This window comes from Peromyscus leucopus, chromosome X (assembly GCF_004664715.2).
Source record: "Peromyscus leucopus breed LL Stock chromosome X, UCI_PerLeu_2.1, whole genome shotgun sequence".
Classification (NCBI taxonomy): Eukaryota; Metazoa; Chordata; class Mammalia; order Rodentia; family Cricetidae; genus Peromyscus; species Peromyscus leucopus.
In genome coordinates, this window is record NC_051083.1 from 118,113,755 (window position 1) to 118,137,457 (window position 23,703).

The following is a 23,703-nucleotide window of genomic DNA, read 5'->3' on the forward strand; positions in this document are numbered from 1 at the left end:
AGCGCTCTCTCTCTCTCTCTCTCTCTCTCTCTCTCTCTCTCTCTCTCTCTCTCTCTCTCTCTCTCTCTCTCTCACACACACACACACACAAATAAATAAAATAAATATTTTTTTTTCATTTGGCAAAAATAATTTCCTTGTCTCCTCAATTCAGTTGCTTTGTATTAAAGTTACCACACACAACTGTCATTTTACACCTCAGCGTTTATGCTTTCTGATTATAACATGAGAGTTTGTGTCTTTATTTGTTGTTTTGTGTGTATGTGTGCCATGGCCCACATTTGATGCTAAGAAGCTAGCTGGAGGGTGTCAATCCACTCTTTTCACCATGTGGGGCACAGAGGTTAAACTCAAATTGTCAGGCTTAGCAGCAAGTTCCCTTACCCCCATGATCCATCTTGCTGGCCCTATTATGAAGACTTACAAAGGACTTTTGGATCGTTTCTTTATTATTTTGTTGGTAAAATTATTTAATAGTATTTACTCTTTAGTCAAGCTTATTGAAATGTTAAAGATGTTAGGCAAATTAAATTTAGTGGAGCTTATTTAACCAAAGAAATGACTCATGGGTTGTGCAAAACCTTGAACTGGTGAAGGTTCAGAGATCCTCTCTCCCCCCGCCTCACCCTGCCCCTACCAGCCACTTCATTTAATCTGCCAGCTACATTAAAAACATGACCTCAGCAATAGAAGCCAAGGCAGCAGGAGGAGTGTGAGTTCAGGCCTGCTTGAGTTACATTTAGAGACAATCTGAACTCTCTTAAAGAAAACAACACACACAAACCGAGACAAATCGAATCTCTAACATTACATGCTATTGCTCCTCATTACCCTCTAAAACTTGATGGTAAGAGTCTATTGCTGAAGATGCCAGACACAAGAGTCATAGAACACAGAGCAAATTTTGTATCTATTTATATCTCAAGGTCTCAACAATGCTCATTGTTGCAAAATAAATAATGGTTTTCTTCCCAATACCTACCAAGAAAGACATCCTTTGTTGAGTACATTCACTATCTCTAGCTGTGAGAAGTCAAACAATTTAGTTGACTCTTGGACTGTTAAAATGGTCTTTGAAACTATAGTCTTAATTTAGTTGAATCTCTAACTTTAAAAAATAATTTATTTATTTTTACTTTATGTGCATTGGTATTTTGCCTGCATTTATGTCTGTGTGAGGGTGTCAGGGCCCCTGGAACTGGAGTTACAGGGCTGCCATGTGGGTGCTGGGAATTGAATCCAGGTCCTCTAGGAGAGCAGCAAGTGCTCTTTAACCACTGAGCCACCTCTCCAACTCCAAATCTCTAACTTTTAAGAGCATAACAATTTAGGAAAAGCTTAAGTGTGTGTGAGAAAAAAGGTGCTATGTTGGTCATCATTTCCAGGTTTACTTGGTTTTTATTTATTTTGTGTCATCGTTCTGTGATCACGCACGTGCCATAGAGCACATGTGGAGGTCAAAGGACAACTTGCGGGAGTCGGTTCTCTCCTTTCATCACATGGGTTCCAGGTAGCAAGCCGAGGTTCTCAAGTATTGGCAGTGCCTTTACACACCGGGCCACCTTGCCAGCCCATTTACAGGTTTTCTTTTCCATTGCTTGAGAATTTCCTACTTGCCTACAATGTGTTTCAGTCAAGTCTGCCTCCATTCCCTCCTCTCCAATTCCTCCCCACCCCCACCACAATTTCCCTACCAGTGTCATGGGTTTTTTCTGTGATTTGTAAACCCAAGTGGTTCATTCAGTGCTGCCAGTATGTGCACGGGTGCAGGGCCATCTACTGGAGTATGGGGAGCCTCGCAGGGGGCACAGCCCTGAAGAACGAGAATGACTTTGAGTTTTCAAAATACTGTAGCCCTTCCCAGTGTCTTTGTTCCACTATCATAGACTCTAACTTTCTGAAACTATAAGCACAATTAAATGCTTTCTTTTATAAGTGGCCTTGATCACAGTGTTTCATCCCAACAATAGTAAAGTAACTAAGACAGTGCAAGCCTTTTGAAACCTCAAAGCCTTCCCCAGTGACACACTTCTAACAAGGTCACACCTTCTAATCCTTCCCAAACACTTCCACGAACTGGTGACCAAGTATTCCACATATGAGCCTATGGGGGCCATTCTCATTCAAACCAGCACATTAACTCCTGCAACATTTTTGTTTCTTTTATTTATTTATTTTTTTAAAAAATATATTTTATTTAATTTTTAAGTGCATTTGTGTTTTTGCCATGGGTGCTGCAGTCCCCTGAAACTGGAGTTACAGACAGGTGTGAGCTGCCATGTGGGTGCTGGGAATTGAACTTGGGTCCTCTGGAAGAAAAGAAAAGAAAATCCCTGAGCCATCTCTCCAGCCCCACATTTTTGTTTCTATTGTACCAGTGGACATATCTTGCCAGGCTGGCCATTACTATACTTCACAGGGTTCACTGTTGAGTAGGAGTGATGATTACATTTCTCCCCTAGTAATATGCATAGTACCTTCCAGCACTATGAAAGTTAGCTAGTAAAGATGAAGTCAATACCATCTTGATTGCCCCCTGTTCTACGATACCAGTATGTGGTGTTTTCAACAACAGGGTCTTACCATCAAGTTCTGGAGGATAACCAGGAGCAATGGCAATAGCTTGTAATGTTTGAGATTTTATTTATTTATTTGTGTGTGTGTGTGTGTGTGTGTGTGTGTGTGTGTGTGTGTGTGTGTGTGTGTGTACATATACTTAAGCAGGCCAGAGATACCTGTTCCATCAGGGCTGGAGTTACAGATAGTTGTGAGCTGAGTGTTGGGAACTGAACTTATGAGCAGTACACACTTTTAACTCCTTCTCTACAGCCCCCATCTCCAGTTTTATTCCTATCATTGTTGTCTACCTAGCCTTTGTTGCCTTTCATGTGATTCTTTTTGAGATTTTTGGGTTATTTGTGGTTTATAGGCAGGGATTTAACTTTTTTTTTTAACTTGCTCCTGTGGGAACTGAAGGTTGAAATGTAACTTTAAGGTTGCTGTGACGACCCACCCAATAAGGAGCTGATTATGACACGCCTGTGGGCCACCTTTTTCAGAAGAGACTACTGGCAGGTAGGCAGCAGACTGGGACATACAGAGCAAGAGATAGTATAAGTTTTAAGCTAAAAGGTCCAAGCATACCACTGATCTGAGATCATGGCCTACTGTGGAAGAGAAAACACTGATGGTGAGTATACTAATGTGTAGGTATAGATATGAAGAAGTAAGAATAATCTCTTTAAATGTCAGGTTTGCCACTGTAGAGTACAGAAGTCTGCTGGCTTTGTAGTACTTGATCCTTTGGATGTTCTCACCTGTACTGAGTCCTGTCTATGTCTTTAAAGGTTTTCATTCTTTGACATGTGAATCTTCTATTTTGAAAGAGAAGTCCTCCCTTTGAGGAATAGAATCATTGCTATCTCATATAGTTAGTCATTTCCTATTTCTGTGCCACCATTTCCTTGTCTATTTTAAGTATAATGTGGAAGTATAATGTTTGTATTAGTTATTTGAGAACTTCATACATATGTACAATGTATTTTGGTTATACTCAGACCTTACTTTTCCTCTTAACTCTTCCCAAGTCTACCCTACCCACTTCAACTCCTCCCAACTTCACAGCTTCTTCTTTGTTATAAGCCACTGAGTCCAGTTGGTACTGCCCCTATTCATATGGTTATGAGGCCAACCACTAAAGTATGGTCAATCTACCAGGGAGCACACTGCCAAAGAAAATGGACTCTCCCTCAATCAGCAGCCATCAATTGTCAGTAGCTCTTCAGTTAAGGGGTGGGAGTTTGTGAACCCCTCCTTACTCCATGCTGGAATGTTGACTGGCTTGATCCTTGCAGGCAGCCATAGCTGCTGTGAGGTCATGAATGCAACCATCCTGTCATGTCTGGGAGTGACATGCCACTCAAGCCCTGCCCAGATCTGGCTCTTTAAACCTTTCCTATACCTCTTTCACAATGTTCCCTGGGACTTAGGTGGAAGGGTGTGATATAGATGTCTCATTTACGGCTGAGTATTCAAAAAACACTTAAATCTTTGCACTTTGACAAGTTGCAAGTTTCTTCATTAACCACTGTTTGCTGTACAAAGAAGCTTCTGTAATGCGGACTGAGACACACTAAATAGACATTAAAATGTGTATTTAGAGGGCAGTTTGATACTATGTTCATTTAGTAAAATAATAGTAAGATCACCCCTGGGGCCTCTGAGCTCCCCAGCCATAGGTTCCTAGTCAGAATTACAATACTAGGCATGCACTTCCTCTTGTGGAATGGGCCTTAAATGTAATTAGAAAGTGGCTGGTTATCCCCATAACATTCATGCCACTATTGTACCCGTGGGCATATCTTGACAGGCTAAGCATTACTGTGAGTCACAGCATTCACAGCTAGGTTAGAATGCTTGTGACTCCCCCCCCCAGTAGCCTATATAGCACTTTCCAGTCCTATGAAGGGTACCCAGTGGGAAGGAAGCTTCCCAGTCAATATCAGCTTGAATCCTTCATGCACTGTGACCAAAGGGTGTGGTGTCTTCATCAATAGGATCTGAACATCAAGTTCTGGTAGGAAATCAGAAGCAATGTGTGCCGTCTTTTTTCTAGAAACAGTCCCTGATTGTATTTCCTTGTCATTACATTGTCCTTATTTCTTAGTTATTGCATTTAGATTGCATATTCTTATTGCATTTAGATTTTTTTAAACTATCTGAAATGCTTAGGTATATGAAACGTCATCTATTTATTCAAAATACAGTCATTAAACATATTATCCCCAAGAGTATTAATGTACTATGTGAAAATTAAGATAGCAGCAAGAGCTTTTTGTTCACTTGTACACTCCACATTTTTTGTTACACAGTCCTTTCTTCTGTCTTTAAGCACTACCCTTTCCATGCACTCCACATTCCTCGGCTTTAACAACCACATTTTACAAACTTTCCAAATACCTAGGGAACTTTAACAATGCCTTTCAGATCATGGGTGGTAAACTGGATTCTGCTGGTACCAAGTTATATATCATTAACCTTTGGGGATCTATATGCATTGTAAAGTCGTAGTAGTAATGTATATATTTTACAATAAAACTATGAAATATAGTATCTTAGATGGTGTTTCTATTGCTGTGAAGAGACACCATGACCACAGCCACTCATAGGGAAAACATTTAATTGTGGGATGGGGGGTTCATTTATAGTTTTAGAGGTTCAGTCCATTATTATGGTAGGGAGCATGGCAGCATGCAGACAGACATGATACTGGCTATGCAATAGGAAGTGGACTGAGGCACTGGGCATGGCTTGGGCATATCTGAGACCTCAAAGCCCACCCCCACAGTGACATACTTTCTCCAACAAGGCCATACCTACTCCAGCAAAGTCAGCTTCCCAACAATCCTATGAGCTTGTGGGGACCAACAACATTTAAACTACCACATATAGATTATTTAAATTTGCATGTATTCATATAGCAATTTAATAAATATGTAGTGAGTGTTTATTAGTATAGAAATAGTGTTCAGAGAAACATTCAGAGGTGCCTCTTCTATGTTTTTACCTAACTAGAAAGGCAAAGGAACCTTGTCTTTGCCACTTAGTAGTTGGAATTTGAATAAGCCCTCTGGGCTTTGGCTCCCTCCTTTGAAATCTGGGCATTGTGATGGTGCCTACCTCACAGAATTATTGTAATCTTTAAATGTGATCACATATTTAAAGTGATTAGGATAGTACCAGGCACATAAGTGCCCAATAAATGGTAGCTATTATTAACCTGTCTTACATCAGGAATGGAGACTCCAAATCATCCTCATGTCTGGGATTTAGATAATTTAATTCTGCTGAGCATAATCAAGTTTTTCTTCTTCTATTCCCAGAATGAATGAAAAATAAGTGATTATGATCTTACATGTCATAACTTTTCACATACTACCTCAAGACAATTCCATTAGTTTAAGCTCATCACTGATTAGCTGAACAAGGCTGATGATTGAACCAATTGAGACATGTGAAAACATTTTGTAAACTCCAAAGTGATATTTGAATATTATGGCTATTTTAATTAAAAAAATTACATTTCACTAGGGTCATTTACTTTTTTCTGATATATATATATATATATATATATATATCAGAAATATATATATCAGAAATATATGTATGTGTGTGTGTGTGTGTGTGTGTGTGTGTGTGTTTTCTAAAATGTGTGGCTTTATAGTATTGCTAACATGCTGGAATTATAGCTCAGCAGTGAGGCATTTCCCCTAGCATGCATCATGCTCTAGGTTCAATCCCCAGTACTCTCTCCCCCTCCACACACACAAAAGCACAAAATTGAGTAAGGTAAACATACAAGAGGCTAAGGTAGAAGGATTGCTACAAGTTCAAGGCCAGCCTGTGCTACAGGGTAAGTGCCAGGTAAGCTTGGGCTACAATGTGAGACCTTGTCTCAGAAAAAAACAAAACCAACCAACCAAACAGAACCTCCAATATTATTAGCATGAAGTTAGGATTTTAGCACTGAGTAGGACTCATTAAATGGTGCTGAAAATTTCTAAATGAGAAGAAGTTAAGTGTTGTGAGTTGCAGAAGCAGAGATAAAGTAGAAGCAATGTTAAAATGAGTACAGCACACCAATACTACCAAAAGTGGAAACATTGATTTGGATGTGTTTTCAGATATTTATTAAAAAAAAAATAAGCTTCGCTGTTATGTCTGTACATCAGCTGAGGACTTGGACTAATAGCCAAATTTAATATACTGTGAATATTCATATCGGATTATTGTAAAAAAAGTTGAAAATGAAGATTTATCTACACATTTGGTTCAGTTGGGAAAGTGATTTATCAAAGCCAAAACCAGAAACACGGTGTTTTGCTCTTTTTTGTCCCTTTTGGATTTTAGTTGTGTTTTTCAATTACAAAGGTGTAGTTTGTCTGCTGTTAAAGGAAACATACATGCCATTAAGCAAGCTTGTTGGTGTCAGTCATAAAAGATGACAGACCAGTCCTGGGAAAACGGACATAAAGGGCAGAAAGCACAGTCTTCCTATATAAGTGACTCCTCTCAGCTCTTTCCTGAACGCTACAGTCAGCAGAGGAGCAGATACAAAGCAGACCTTTAGCACAGCACTAGGAAGAGCACGGGAAAGGAGCCACGGAAAGGCCCTCCCTAGACTGCACGCGTGCTACGCTGCTGCTCCGGACTCGGGAGCCAGAAAGGATGCTAATTGCTTGCGTAGTTAACTGTGCATTGTCTGACTGGACAAAAGGAGCTGGCAGAGGTGGAGCTGCCCTTGTTTCCTCAGGACAGTTAATCTATAGTTTTTGTTTTGACAGTTACTTGTTGCCATGGATTAGAAAACATAAGTGAGGAGAATTCACCTGGTCATTTGTATTAGAGATTTAGATCTTTTCAGCAATTAGGGGTCCAGGTGAGGACTGAGCATAATCAAGTTTTTCTTCTTCTATTCCCAGAATGAATGAAAAATAAGTGATTATGATCTTACATGTCATAACGTTTTACATACTACCTCAGGACTGGTTTCAGGCCAGTCCTGCCCAGGTTTATGGCCACAGGTGTTGGGAACACTAAGGCTTAAAAGGTGAGTGCCTCGACTTACCTAAGGGCTTCTGCCACTCCTCTCTCCCCTTTCCCCCTTTGCATCTCTCCTCACAGATTGTCTGCATCAAGACAGCAGCATGTCCTCAAATCACCAAGAGCCAGATACCCTTCAAAATTTCCAACTGAGTAGCAGCTTTGTCCTCAACACCAAACTGGCCAAGGAGAAAAGGGAAATGGAGTTAGGCCTGCCAGCAGCTCCTACCACTGTAGATGCCAGCTTCCTTAGAAGATCCAGCAGCATCCCTTTGATCAATGGATTTGGGTGAGCAGGGTGGACGTACCTAAGGGTCAAAGGGGGGTGTTGGACAAAAACGGCATCTGGTAGAATTGCCTTGCTTTCACGTATCAAGGTCTTGCAGGCATCTTCCCTATTTCTGGTGTCTCTTTAGAGTCCACCTCAGCCTAGTGGAGAAGAGGGAGTGGATGGGTCACAGTGAGGGGCGGCATCCACTCCCGCCCTATCCCATCTCAGGTTAACACATATCTGACCCTGACCACTGTCTTCTGACGGGTCTACGTGGACCCAGCTACAGCCACCAGTTGGTGTGGAGCATGGCATTTTTGTGATTTCCCTTTCTCTCTTAGCCGCTGTTTGAAGAAGCTGAACATCCCTCTGCCCGTGCCTCCAGCTTTGTTATAACGGTTGTTTCCTCATTTTCTCAGCGCAGTGGTCACCTTTGTCTCACTTTCCCCGCCCCCTGCACACTGAAGATGGAAAGGGCTGTCAAGCAAACACACACACATAGAACTACGAACAACTGTAAATATAGAGTTTAAAGGCAACAACAGTGTTGGGGCTAGAGATATACGCCATCACACTTAGCTTCAATACTACATTCAAGGCAGTTTTTAAATTTATTTATTTTATGTCCCAGTGCAGTTTCCCCTCTCTCCTCTCCTTTCATTTCTTCCCCCCACCCCCTCCGTTCCCACCCCCCAGTACACCCTCCTTTGTTTCTGTTTAGGAAAGGGCAGGTCTCCCATGAATATCAGCAAAACATGGCATATTAAGTTGCACTGAGTAAGCACCTCACTATATTTAAGGTAGTTTTTCAATACTATATTTAAAAGTGAGGTTTTTAAAAACCTTTTTCTCTGGCCCTTCTTTTTTTTTTTTTTTTTTTTTTTGGTTTTTCGAGACAGGGTTTCTCTGTGTAGCTTTGCGCCTTTCCTGGAGCTCACTTGGTAGCCCAGGCTGGCCTCGAACTCACAGAGATCCGCCTGGCTCTGCCTCCCGAGTGCTGGGATTAAAGGCGTGCGCCACCAACGCCCGGCTCTCTGGCCCTTCTTTAAAAAATTAGAAATTGAGATAGGGGTGTAACTCTCTGGTAGACTGTTTGCCTAGCATGTATGAGACCCTGGGATCGATCCCCATCACCACATGAAGATAAACATGTACACCAACCTTAGCTTAATCTGATGCCATCTGCCTGTACTCACAGGACTAAGCAGACTGAGTTAGAGAATTGCTGAGTTCAAGGCCAGCCTGGACTACACAGTGAGTTTGAGGTCAGCTAGGACTTCATGGTGAGGCCCTACTCCAACACACAAAACCAAACCTTTCAATAGCAAGTTTTGGACTCCCTGCCAATGGCTTCCCCTTCTACGGCCCTCGGGCTTCCTTCTATATTTAAACTGTTACTAAATCAAGAGACTGATTACTGGCCAAATACAGACTGCTGTTTGATTTTGTGGAAAAAAAAAGTTATATTGGAACTTAACCATGCCCATTTGCTTCCCAGTTGTCCATACAGTGACCTAGAAGAGACGTTACAACAGAAACTGTATGTCCCCAAAGCCTTAATACTTACTGGGTGGTGCTTTCAAGGTCTGTCCACTACCTAGTTTATTGAATTCTTACTAACCTAGAAGAATAGTACTCATCCTAATAAGTGATTGTTTCAGGAATAGAATTAATACAGATCTACTGTTGCTTAGATAAGCTGCATGCTGCCAGAATTAATACAGATCTACTGTTGCTTAGATAAGCTGCATACTGCCATTTGATGTGGGACATGTGAGCATGGTCCAGTCACACTGCCTCTGCTTCTTTTCAAGTTAGAGGACAGCTAGGTGTGGTGGCCTATGCCTGTAATCCTAGCATTCTGGAAGTGGAGTTCCAGAGTTCAGTGAGCTCAAGGCCAGCGTTGATTACATAGAGAGAGACTGTTTTTAAAAACCAACCCACACACACACACACACACACACACACACACACACACACACACACACATACACACACGCACATGTGGGTGTGTGTGTGTGTGTGTTTATGTGGTGTATGTGGGAGAGAGACAGAGATACAGAGCAAGAGAGAGACAGACAGAGAGAGAATGCACACACGTACAGAAAGAGGAGGAGGAAAGAGAAGAACAGCTGGGTATTATGCAAACTATAATCTTAGCACTTGGAAACTTAGGAGGTGGATGGATGAGAATCAGGGGTTCAAAGTCAACCTTGGCTACACAAAGAGGTGGAAACAGGCCTCAGTTTCATAGGACCTTACCTGAAACAGACCAAAATTAAAGGAGGCAAAGAAAATTTAGGAATGATTAGCTTGGGTAACATTTCAAGTATACGGAATAATTCTGGAAATAGACAATCATAGGTATACGCAGACAGCTAAGCGGTCAAATTGGTGTGTATCACTGGCTTTAATGTTTGCCTGCTCCTCTACTCATCTGTTGATCTCAAAAAAGGTCCTTCCCTCCCACTAGTCTATTTTTAGTTGAAACATCACCATAAATGTGTAATGCAGTTGCCAATTGTTCCTTTCTAGGCAGGACTATTTTGTACTTGAAGGCTGTTTGCCCCCCACATAACATAATACCCTTTCACAAGAAAAATATTAAATGGGCCGGGTGGCAAAAGGCCTGCGTGTAATCTTCGCTACATAGAAGACTGAGGCAGGAGAACCTCAAGGTCAAGTCCCACCTGAGCTGTGAAATGAGTCCAAACCAACTGAAGCAATTCATTGAATAAAAGGAGGGCTGAGAATATAGTTCAATGGTAGAGCACTTGGTTACCACGTACCAGGCATTGGCTCCATCCCCCACTATCACAGGAAAGTAATAGACAAAAATTAATAATATTTAAAATGAACTACTATTAATTGTACATATTTTGGGGGTTCAGTAAGATCATTCAATACATGTGTATGATATGTAATAATCAAATAAGTGGCTGCTATTCTTATTTCCTTAAATTTTTATAAAGCTCAGATTAACACAAGTAATTACATTTGTCAGACTCTGTATATTTCAATATATGTATATATAATGTATACTGATCAAGGCTGCTTTGTGTCTGTAGCCCATAAGTTCTTCTCTTGTTGTTAGTTTTAAACTACAGACTAGGTTGCTGTGAACCCTGCTCCCTTCACTGTGCTGTACTGAACAAAAGAAAAACAGAGAAGCTGTGTTTGTGTCTAGATTTTGTTCTGAAATTTTCCTACTCCCTGAAATCCAAAAGTCTGTAGGCAGACTGTGGAGGGCTTTGACTGTCACACTAAAGACCTGAATGTGGTAGATAACAGCCACTGGAAATTGTGAGCTAGAGAGCAAGCTGTTCTTCAGGAAGGTGCCCCTGGCAAGTCTGCTGAATAGCTTGGAATAGGCAAAGAACAGAGGTGAGGAGGCCAAAGAGACTATTGTGCAGTTTGTGTATAAGGAAAAGTGCTTTGAAGTGGTTTTTGGCAACGCTCCTAAAAAGAATGAGATGGACAGAAAATAGAGCTGAGGGGTTCAGCCTAACTGACTGGCGCTTGATTGGCTATGAGCAGCAAGAAGAAGGTGTTAGAGATGTTTCCTTTTGAGAGAGAGACAAGGTTTCATATAGCCTAGGTTGGCCTCAAACTCACTCTGTAGCTAAGGCTGGCACTGAATTCCTGACTCTCCTGCCTCCACTTCCCAAGTGCTGGGATTGTAGGCATGTACCACCTACTGCTCCTGGTTGAAGATGATTTTTTGGAGTCAGTGGAGAAACCTGGATAAATGGCACGTGGGAATTCTTTTTGTGACTTCTTAGGAGTTCAACTGAAAAGCTCTAATAAAATGAAATGTAAAAAGTGAAAGGTGACATCTTCTAGGTGATAAGGTCAAATAAGTTTGAGGCCACCTGTGGAGACATCAATCAGTGCGGCTGGGAACATAGACGCCATTTTCAGTGTGCAGTGGTTGGCGGCTGAGCTTGTCTGCTCCTGTTTGCAGTGTGGGGAGGTGATCCAGGGTTGCACAAACTTGCAAATTTTCCACTGAAGATGGAAATATTGAGTCTGGATTTTTTAAATGTGAAATCTCTTAGCGCACACAATGAATTCCAAACCATTTTAACAGAGTAGGGCAACACTTACCCGCAGACGTTCTCAGTTCCTTTGAGTCCTGCTATTTATTGGGTGAGGTTCTTTATGTAACAGTTCAGACACTGCGAATTTGTGCTTGTACATTATAGTTCTGATCATAAAATTAAATCAGTTACAAGTTTACACAAAAATGGCGTATTTCCAAGGTTACAGTAACAATTAGAGGGAAAATGGTGTAGCTGAGAATTTCTTACCTTCCAGTGAAACTTGTCTAAACTTAGATGAGTAAGCCTGTCTCTGTCTCTATCTGTGTGTAAACCATCTGCACAGATATCTCCACCATTTGCATTCATAGTGCCCCTCTTCTCTAAGTTCTATTTCTTTAAAAAGTTGGTGATGGATTTTGTATGTCCAATGTTTTCTTTTGTCTTAGTGATAATTCACAGGGATTCCAAGCTGACACCGTGAGAATGAGAAGGAACAGCTCACCATTTCTGAATCGCCATGCTTTGGTAAGAAAATGCTTATTGTGGCATTCCTGGGTAAGACACACTTCCTGGTCTTCATTGGCGCCTTTCAGACTTGAGTGTGGAACACAGAAGGCTTGGTAAAACGCACCTAAGTCTCACCTTACAGAGTTTCTGACTCACAAGGTCTGGGGTGGAGCCTGAGAAGGTGCATTTCTAGAAAGTTCTGGCTTTGAGAAACAGCTTCTCTAAATGTTACTAATGGACAACAAACACATCCAATACAGTTCTAATTATTTTGCTGCAGCTGCAACTTCATTATCTTTTAAATCCCTTATGAATTTAGCACAAAGATATGTTTTTGTATGTAAAGCCATCTAGTTTCCACTCCATTCTCAGGCTTTCCTAAAAGTAGTTTTCATCCCTTTTTAGTTAAACTTTTATCTCATGTTCCTCTGGAATTGTAGTTAAAATTTTCTATTTATGGTGTTACCAGGCAATCTAAATTATAACTCCTTTGGTGCTAATTAAAGCTAGGAAAATAGGAAAGATTCCTATAGGTCAGTAAGTCAAAAGAATAAATGATTCATCATATAAATTTTTTTAAATGATGTAAATTGTTGCTCACACAACATTCAATGAACTATTTTAAGGATGCAATGAGCCATATTCTGTGCATTCACCCCATGTTTGAATCACTACCTCTCCAGTTTCAACAAGTGCTTATCTTTGTCTTACTGTTGGAATGGTGGGCGATTCAGCCTCCCACCATTGACTAATCTATGAGGGGCCTTTGTCATGCTAAGGAAGTTCCCATCTGTCTCTACCTGTTTGAATTGTTGTAGTACTTTTTCTGAATCAGTGCAAATAATTGTGTGTTCTTTCCCATTGTTCTATTAATAGGGTGTATTATGCAGATTTTCTTATGTTGAATCACCTTCAGATTCCTGGGATAAATCTTCTTTTACCATTAGTCTCCCGTTTTCTTGTGACGTTTTTACTAGCTTGGGTGTCTGGGTAACACTAGCCTCATAAAACACTGGGAAGCTGTCTATACTGATCCTTCTTTCCTTCTCCTGGACCCTAAGTCACATTCCCTCCCCATCTTCTCCTCTTCCCACTGCTTCTTCCCTCCACACCCCCCCACTTCCCTTACCTCCTTTCCCTTGCTCCTGTCATCTCCCCTTCTCTCTCCTCCCCCTCTTCCCCCTTCCCATGCCTCCTCTCTCCTCACTTCCTCTCCCCTCCCCCTCCTTCTTCCGTCCTAGCTCCCTTCAGTCTCCTCCCTTCCTGCTCCACTCCCTCTCTACTCCCCTACACTGCTTGCCTCCAGTCTAACTTCCTGAGTTCAGTTCCTAGAACATGTATGGAGGAAGGGCAAAACTGACCCCTGAAAGTTTTCCTTTGACCTTAATATTCATGTGCAATGGCATACACGTACCCCCATGCACAAATAATAAATTCAGAAATAAGCAATCATTAAAGAAATAGAGGCCACGAGTTTGAGAGAGAGCATAGGAGTGCATGGGAAGGGGAAGAGGAAAACAATGTAATTACATTTTAATTTAAAAAATAAAATGATATTTAAAATCCAAAAAGAAAGGAACATATTTGATGAGCTGGAAGAAGAAAGAAATATAATGTGGGGAAAATAGGGTATGCACTGATCTGAAAGGAGTACATTGGAGCTAGAATGGATGGAAGTATAAAGATGGGAAGACATGTGGTTGGGCCGGCCACTAGATTAGTACAAAATCTTATAGACTGAGGTGTGGAAGCACATGCCTGTAAGTCCAGTTCTTGGGAAGCCAAAGTAGGAAGATTGGGAGCTTAAGGGTAGAACTGAGCTCTACAGTGAAGCCACGCTGAACTACACTCTAAGATTTTTGTCTTAAAAACAAAAAACCAACCAACCAACAATTCAAAAATACAGGATGTTTTTGTTGCATTCAGGTCATGCTAGAGATTCTGTGTCTTATTTTACGATCAACGAGAAGTCATTGAAGAGTTCTAAGGCAGTTGTTGCTATGAACAAATTTTCAGTTTTTTTTTTTTTTTTTTTGAGACAGGGTTTCTCTGTGTAGCTTTGCGCCTTTCCTGGGACTCACTTGGTAGCCCAGGCTGGCCTCGAACTCACAGAGATCCTCCTGGCTCTGCCTCCCGAGTGCTGGGATTAAAGGCGTGCACCACCACCGCCCGGCTCAAAGTGATTTTTTTAAAACTGAAAATTTGGGCTGGGCGGTGGTGGCACACGCCTTTAATCCCAGCACTCGGGAGGCAGAGCCAGGAGGATCTCTGTGAGTTCGAGGCCAGCCTGGGCTACCAAGTGAGTCCCAGGAAAGGCGCAAAGCTACACAGAGAAACCCTGTTTCAAAAAACCAAAAAAAAAAAAAAATCACTTTGGGGTTCATGACTTTAATCCTAGCACTCAGGAGGCAGAGGAAATTGGATCTCTGAGTTCAAGTCCACCCTGGTCTACAGAACAAGTTCCAGGACAACTTGGTTTTACGGAGAAACAAAAACAAAATTACCCTGGGGGCTGAGAGATAGCTCAGTGGATAAGAGCACTTGCTGCTCTTTAAGAGGACTGGAGTTCCCGGCACCCATGCTTGGTTCCCAGTACAACTCCTGTTTCTGGGGGGTTGACATCCTCTTCTGGTTGCCAAAGACCAGAAACATACATATACACATAATTAAAAATAAAAATAAGGTCTTTAAAAATTACCCTGTCTTCATGAGCTGGAGATATAATTCAATTCATAGAGTGCTTGCCTAGCATGTACAAAGCCCTGGGTTTGATCCTCAGTACCACATAAACTGGATATGATGATTCATGCCTGGAATGCCAAAGCTTGGGAGGTGGAAGCAGAAACATCAGAAGTTCAAAGTCATTCTCAGCTACAAGCTCAGCAAATTCAATGCCAATCTGGGTTACATGACAGTCTATCTCAAAAATAACATATATTAAAAAATTAGATTACCTTGTCTTTAGAGTCAAAGGAAGATTAGAAGAAGGCAAAAATAGATGCAAGAGTTTTCAATGGGAGGTCGCTTCTACAATAACCACGGCAAAAGGCCGATGACGGAGTTGGAGAGATGGGTCAGTGGTTAGGAGCACTTGCTGCCTTGCAGAGGACCTGGGTTTAGTTGTAAAAGCAATTTCATCGGAGAAAAGAATGAGATATAATTAAGGCAGATTAGTTTCTGTTGAAGGGTGGAAATGTAAGGACACTAATAAATAACACTGTACATAAAAGCTCAGCTCAATTGTTTGGGGCCAAATGACTTTTTCTATGCCTTAATTGCATCATCTGTAAGATGAGACTATGATAACATTGATATTATAGGCTTCTTTTGATAATTACATCTTTCATAATAAATAACTTGCACATGCTGGTCAATAAATATTAGATGTATTGTGTGTGTATGTATGTTTACAAGGCTGCATGTGTAGGTGTATGTGTAGGTGCATAATTGGGGAGGTCAAAGTTTACTATCAGGTGCCTTTCTCGATGTTCCTTCACCTTATTTTTTTGAGACAAGTTCTCTCACTGAACCTGGAGCATACCAATTCAGTTAGACCGGCTGACCAGCAGGTTGCAGGGATCTTCCTGTCTCTGTCTTCCCAGCTCCCGCATTACAGGTGCATACCATCATGCCTGGCTTTTATATAGATGCTGGGGATCTGAACTCAGGTGCTCAGGTTTGCATAGGAAATGCCACCAACTGATCCATTTTTCTGGCCTCAAGATGTTTTTAGTACTAATAGTATGTGTAGACAATAACCATGTACCCAGCATTTTAATGCCATTCTAGAGAAATTCTAGACTCTTAGTTTACATAAGCGTCAGGCTAATACAATGTGTATTTTAAATAAACCATCTTATAGAACTAGTCCAGGTTGCAAAAAATTCAGGTCATTTAACTTACTTCATGATGGGGATTTCAGTGCTTATTGATTTAGCTTGCTATGACAGCACTAGGCATATGTTTGTATTGTGTCCAAGTGTCATTTCATTAATAGAAGCCATATGTAAGTTTATGCTTACATTAGTACAGAAATGCTAAGTTATCCGGGAGAATGACATGATGAATTACAGTGTGGTAGGCAGAAGCAACAAAATCCAGTTAGAAGGAGCTTAGGCTGTAAGAACTCAGATAACAGAGGAGGTTTCAGGATTGCCTAATTCAATGGCTCAGGGAATTCATCAGAGACCCAAATTCCTTCCATGTCCACACTCTCCCATTCTCAGTAGCTTTATTAATAATCTATGTTCCCAGCAATTAGACTCCAAGATATTTACACAACATGTAAATATGTGTTTATCAAATTGCTGTTAGTAGTTATCTCTGGAATATGCAGTTACAGGACAAATCTGACTTCTGCTTTGTACATTTCTATAGTATTTAAAAATTTTCAACCAAGTGTGAACACTCAAGTTTTACTGCCCACCTCTTCCCAGCCCCTCACAACCACTCTTCATTCAGTCTTCATGGCTTCTCACTAGGTAGCCTAAACTGCCTTCCAACTTGGGGTCCTTCTGCCTCCACCTCACTAATTTTGAATGTCCTCAGAAGCATAGTTCCACTGAGCAGCTAGCCCTTTTGTAGAGAATAACAAACCTTTAGTGAAATGACAAAGAGTGTGTTGGTTTTCCTAATCAACCTACCTATTTCCTCTTCCTTCCTTCCTTCCTTCCTTCCTTCCTTCCTTCCTTCCTTCCTTCCTTCCTTCTTTCCTTCCTCCCTCCCCCTCCCTCCCTCCCTTCTCTTTCTTTTTTCTTTCTTTCTCTTCCTTCATTCCTCCCTCCCTCCCCCCTCCCTCCCTCCCTTCTCTTTCTTTTTCTTTCTTTCTTTCTTTCTTTCTTTCTTTCTTTCTTTCTTTCTTTCTTTCTTTCTTTCTTTCTTTCTTTCTTTTTCTTCCTTCCTTCCTTCCTTTCTTTCTTCCTTTCTTTCTTTCCCTTTTTTTTTAAAGACAGGATTTAGTTGTGTGACCCAGGCTGTCTTCAAACTTGAGGTCTTCTTCCAAGTGCTGGAGTTGCAGGAATGTGCTGCCACAGTAGGCCCAGACATTTGAACTGTACAACCCATGATATCTATCTGCTAGGACATTAGCTTTGCACATTGGCTGCCACAAGCTCCAAATCAGTTTATGCTCCCTTAGTAGCAAGTGTCTCGTCTCATTCCTGACACCGTTCTGTACTCTGTCGATGCAGTCCACATTCATTCCTGGAAAGTACTAACATAAGCTTCCTTGAGTCATTTCTGGAATCAGGCAGAGTGATCTCGAAACACAGCCTACAAACCTTCCTTCAGGATTATCTGAGCATTTTATCTGAAGCAACTGCAATGGGGAATGGGTTAAAAATAGTAAAACTGGGACATTTTAAATCTAATTTTTAAAACTTTTAGTATCTCTACACACTAAGTTTGTTCCCTATCTAGTTCTCTTATCTCTATGTAACATAGGCTGAACTCAAGCTCAAGATCCTGCCTCAAACTCTAGCATGCTGGCATGCATAGGCCTCCATACCCAGCTATGCTTTTTGAAGAAAAGAAAAAAAAAATCTCAGACTGACTTCTTCCTTTCTACAGTGGATATACTTCTTGGGAATGAGTTTTAGCTAGCACACACTCCGGGCCCTTTCACTTCTATTTCCCTTAAACATCCAGAAACATGCACATACTCCACCCTGATGACATCATTTCTTGGCCCCAATACTCTTGCTTCCTTCCAAGGAATTCATCCTCCCAGACTAGGAGAAAAAGGCCCAATGAGAATTTACACAACAGACAATCACCAAGTTTTATCAACATCTCAGGAAAGGATCCGTCCTGAGGATTGAACCTAGGGCCTTTTAAAGCAAGCTAACCAAGTCCTCTTACCACTGAGCTTTACAACCCAGTTGTACTTCAACCTCAGTATCTTGTTTCACACAAGAAAACACACACACACACACACACACACACACACACACACACACACACACACGGCAATTTCCTCACAAGTGCCACCTGCACCACTTAACTTGGAGGGAGGGAGACTTGCTTCCAGAGTTCTTGCCTTTCCTGGTTAATTTTCCACACTGGTACTATTAAAAGAACTGGCCAATCAAATATTTGAGCTATGGGTATCCAATTTAAAAGTCTTCCAGTGGCTTACGGTTCTATAGGTCCACTTCAGTCCTTCTCAACACAATGTCATTTGTGATTTCCTGGACAAAGATTTCCAATGGGAAATTTTAGACCTTTGCTTCAAACCAAACTGGCTCTTCACCATCTATTAAGTATCAATTAAAAATATCTTCCAAGAAGTCTTTAATAATGAGTTTGGAACATTTTCCACACCCTTTCTCCTCTCTCACAATAATATCTAATGATAATTCAGCTAATGTAAAAGTTCTATGTAGGGGATATGTATATACTTAAGTTGATACTACCATGACTTTTCGATTAGATTATAAGCCTCATAAACATTAACATTTCACATTACCTATTGTGAACTTTCTTGTAATTTGAATTATAAAAGCATGAGCTTTTGTAAGCTTTCTGGAAGAAAGCATGGTCCTAGGCATCAAGAAAATAGCCAATGGGCCTGTGAGATGGTTCAGCGAGTAAAGCCAGACTTGATGGTGCATGCATATAATCCCAGCACTCAGAAAGCAGAAGATGGATCTCTGTGAGTTCAAGGACAACCTGGTATCTTTAGTAAGCTCCAGGCTAACTAGGGTTACATAGTGAGACCCTATTTCCAAAAATCTGCCTCTGTGTCTCTGTCTCTGTTTCTGCTTCTCTCTCTCTCTCTCTCTCTCTCTCTCTCTCTCTCTCTCTCTCTCTCTCTCTCTCTCTCTCTCTCACACACACACACACACACACACACACACACACACACAGGCACACAGTGTTACTGAAACATCAGGCCAAGAACATGACTAGAAAAGGCTGGTCCACGTCCATCCTCTGGCTAGGAACTAAACCATGCTCAGAGCTGAGCACCTGCATATGTCCATTCCAAATCTAAAACATAGTGCTGCCGAGTATATCCTGCTACTCGCTATTCTCTTATATTTACTGGAGCAGATCATTTTTCTGCAATTAAAAAATTGAGTATAGCTTATAAAACTCTCCATCATTTTCAACTCTTTTGGCAACAGAGCCTTCTCTTCTTTCTCTCCCTTCCTGGTTGCACAACAGGTTAATATCCTTGCCTAAAATATATCGAACATCTTCACTTTTCTGTGGAATATGCTGCCAACTTCCTCACTTTACAAGGCCCAACTCAAATCAGATGCTACTTTAAGCCTTTTCTCTCTGTCCCCTACTCCTACACATGTCCACTCGGGCTTGGGTTTCTGTTCCCATTCTACTTTTTGCCCACTGGACATTCACTTCTTGTCTCTTTTGGTTGTTCTTTTTTTTTTTGGTCTAAATGTTTTTAATTTTTATTTTATGTGCATTGGTATTTTGCCTGTATGCATATCTGTGTGAGGGTGTCAGATCCTCTGGAACAGGAGTTACAGACACTTGTGAGCTGCCATGTGGGTGCCGGGAATTGAACCCAGGTCCTGTGGAAGAGCAGCTGGTGCTCTTAACTGCTGAGCCATCTCTCGAAACCCACTGTCTAAATGATTTTTGATATTGGGGTGTGTGTGTGTGTGTGTGTGTGTGTGTTTTAATAATATTTACTTTAGTTTTTAAGTGTGTGTGTGTGTGTGTGTGTGTGTGTGTGTGTGTGTGTGTGTAAATGCCCATGGAGTCCAGAAAAGAGTGTTGAATCCTCTGGATTTGGAGTTGCAGGCAGTTGTGAGCCACCCATCCTGGGTGCTGGGAACTGAACTCAGGTCCTTTGCAAGAGCAGCACACACTCATGACTGCTGAGCCCTCTCTCCAGCCCTCTGTCTAAATGTTTTTCTTAAAGCAAATATTTGTACCAAGTAAGACTTTATTTCACTCCAAAATAAAACAGCACAGTAGGGGCAAGATTCATTTCAAACAAGGTCTCACTACGTATTCCAGGCTAGCCCGGGACTCTCATCCTCTGCTTCAGTCTCTGAGTTCTGGGATTGCAGGTGTGCATCATCATGTCCAACATTTCTTATTATAGTATATAATATATATGATATATTAAGGTCTATTTTTTAGACCCTGCTTCTAATCCCCGCTTCCTTCACTTGAAATTTTTCCACATATTGCTGCTACTTTTTTTTTTAACCTTTCAAAGCAGACGAAACTTGCTTGTTTAAAAGATCTTTAAGATTTAAGAATGTGGAGAAACTTATACTTTGCTTTCTTTTGAGATCAAAGTCTAAATTCCCAAAATTGCAGTTCAGTTTCAGCCACTTCTCACCAAATTTATTTCCTGCTCCTTCCTCCCAGCAAGTTTTCAACACCTTGTGCCTCTCTGTGCCTGGAACATGCCTCTCTACCTGAGTTGTTCTTCCTCTTCATTGGAATACCTTCTGTACACATTAAGAATGCCTACCTCAGCCTGGAGAGACGGCTCAGTGGTTAAGTGCACTAGTTCCTCTTGAAGAAGACCTGGCTTCAATTCCCAGCACCCACATGGAGGCTCACAGCCATCTGTAACCCCAGTCTCAGCACATCCAAAGCTCTCTTCTGACCTTCGAGTGTACCAGGCTCACATGTGTTGGACACATATATACATGCAGGCAAAACACTCATACACATACAATAATAAAATAAATAAATCTAAAAAAACAGAATTCCTATCTACTCTGTGAGGCCTATTGTAAGACCTCAGGCACCAGTCTTCTTTGAATTCCCACAGTCAGAACTCTGCTTTGGCAGTTACTTTGTTTTTTTTTTCTTAACTAGAGGTTGATTTTCTCAAGGTCCGGAAGATTGCCTTGTTACTTCTGGAACCTTAGGTCCTAGCAAAAGTGCTTTGACACATAGTAGATACTTGTTAGATATTTTTGAAATGCTCCACTCAGTGTGTTCTTAATACATAATGAGGCTGAGTATGTAGGCTAGTGTTAGGACACATGCCTGTCTTACACAAGATCTTAGGTTTGATTCCCCAGCACCACAAATAAATTCAGAATGTGAAAGTTAGTTAAAGATCAATTCACACCAAGCATTTTAGGAAACAACCAGGCTACACATAGAATAGATAAATTCTGAGGGTAATTGAAGCTTTATGTCCATACTTAGCCTTGAATCCCCTCATTCTTTCATTCTCCTCTTACGTGGGTTTTTCTAAGCTTTGAGACAAGACAAAAAAGGAGGAAGTAGTTCTGAAAAAAAGAGAAAGGACCTAGGCAACAAGTACCTTAGCAACGAAGAGTAAAATTTTGGAAACTACTTGAAAGTGTTGCCTTAAGTCAACCCATACTATGAAAATTTCTTTTCACCAGCAGGATTTTAAGATACTTGATGAAATCGTTCTGCTCAGGTTTCCTGTGTGTGTGTGTGTGTGTGTGTGTGTGTGTGTGTGTGTGTGTGTGTGTGTGTGTGACAGCTTAGCTGATGCTTTCATAACTGCTAGAGCATGTTGTCCTGGTAACACCTCTCGGTAAGCTCCAGTGCTTGATGAAAACCAGCAAGAGAACTGAGATGACGTCAATCTCTAGTGTCTTAGGGAAGGAAAGTTGGCAATGTTGCTGGATGTGGTTGTGAACCCTGAAATCCCAGCACTCAGAAGTGGAGAGGCTCAGCTAGATAAGGAGTTTGAGGCCAACCTGGCCTACAAGAGACTCTTTCTCAAAAACAGACTAACTTCCAAGGTAAACAAACATTTTTACTGATGTTTTGTCTCATGTTTCTTCTGTGAGCAATTATTTAATTTTGACACATATAGATTTGTGAATAACGCAACACTTTAGTCAAGATTCAATTTTAATGTTTTAAGCTTTGAAGTTAACAAATGCCATTGCTACTGTAAATAGGCACTCAAGAAGTATTTTAGACAATATAACATTAACTTCATATTTTAAATTATTAATCAGACACATTAAAGCAGGTTTGACTCTTATGTTTTAATTTTCAGTTCCTGCCTTCCCGCACTCGTACATCTGCCAACCGGATTTTCCAAATCAAACAAGTAAGAGAATTTTAAAAATTAACAGCTGCTCATTTTAAATTGAAATATTTTTATTGAATTTATTTATTTATTTGTGAGTGTATTTATGAATGTGCCATGACATGTGTGTGGCTGTCAGAAGACAACATGTGGAACCTGGTTCTCTCCTTCCACTATGTAGGTCCTGGCAATCAAAAGGTCATCATCAGGCTTGGAGGCAAGCATCTTTGCCCAATGAACCATCTCATCAGCCCCTATATTATTATTTATTATTGGAACTGCTGTTTCTATAATTCTAAAAGCATCATGTGCAACTAAAATTTTAATTCAAGGAATGTTTTCCTAAAACAAAATGGATGAATTGCCAGGTGTGGTATCACATGCCAGGAATTTTAGGGCTTGTAAGATGGAAGAAGGTAGATAAAGAGTTCAAGGTCATCGTCAGCTACATAATGAGTTCAGGGCTATCTTGAGCTACATGAGACATTTAGTGTCCACATTATAGACTATAATCTTTAAATTTATTTATTTATTTGCTGTTTGGGTTTGAACCCTGGGTTTTGTGAATGTTAAACATACATTCTACCATAGAGCGATATACTTGAACCTTTCAACTCTTTTAATCACACAGAACATCAATAAAAACTGTGAGTATATGTGCCTACAAAGTACATATAAAACCATGTTTGTTTATACATTTTGAATATACGCCACTGTGCTAGCAGACTGTAGGAATCTGACTATAACCAAAATAGAAATACAAAGATACAGTGGCCAGGGTGGTGCATGTCTGGAATCCCAGTGCTCAGAAGCTGAAGGCAAGAAGATCAGGAGTTCAAGGACAACCTGACCTACAAAAGACTTTGTCTCAATATGTCCCCCCTTCCCACAAACAGAGAAATACTAAAGAATGAGAAAAAAAGGAAACGGTATTTTTAGAAATTCTAAAGTGTTATTAATAAAAGCTCAGTACTGATAGTAAATATGAATTTCTATTTATAATAGTCCATAATTTCCACAATATTTGCTTCAACTTTACATTACTAGTATTATCTTCTGTCCAAGATTTCTTTGTAGGATTATTTTTTTCCTTTTTATTTATTCTTCTCTCATATATTACATTACAGTTTCCCCTCCCTCTGCTCTTCCCAGTTCCTCTCCCCCATCTCCCTTCTCCCCCAGATTCACTCCTGCTCTGTTTTCCTCAGAAAAGAGCAGGCCTCCTAGGGCTATCTACCAAACACGGCATGCAAGTTACAATAAGA

At 40.7% G+C, this 23,703-nt stretch overlaps 1 protein-coding gene across 2 annotated transcripts in view; it reads left to right on the plus strand.

The window, feature by feature from the left end:
* Positions 1-3,053: 3,053 nt before the first annotated feature.
* The window catches only part of LOC114705269 (protein FAM122A-like), a 58,252-nt gene continuing 37,602 nt past the window's right edge, over positions 3,054-23,703 (plus strand). For both annotated transcript variants that reach the window (XM_028887073.2, XM_037199202.1), the window contains exons 1-4: positions 3,054-3,190; positions 7,684-7,891; positions 12,363-12,441; positions 22,406-22,459. In XM_028887073.2, coding sequence (XP_028742906.1) covers positions 3,160-3,190; positions 7,684-7,891; positions 12,363-12,441; positions 22,406-22,459 — 372 coding nt within the window. In that variant the 5' untranslated portion in view covers positions 3,054-3,159. The remainder of the gene's footprint in view (positions 3,191-7,683; positions 7,892-12,362; positions 12,442-22,405; positions 22,460-23,703) is intronic.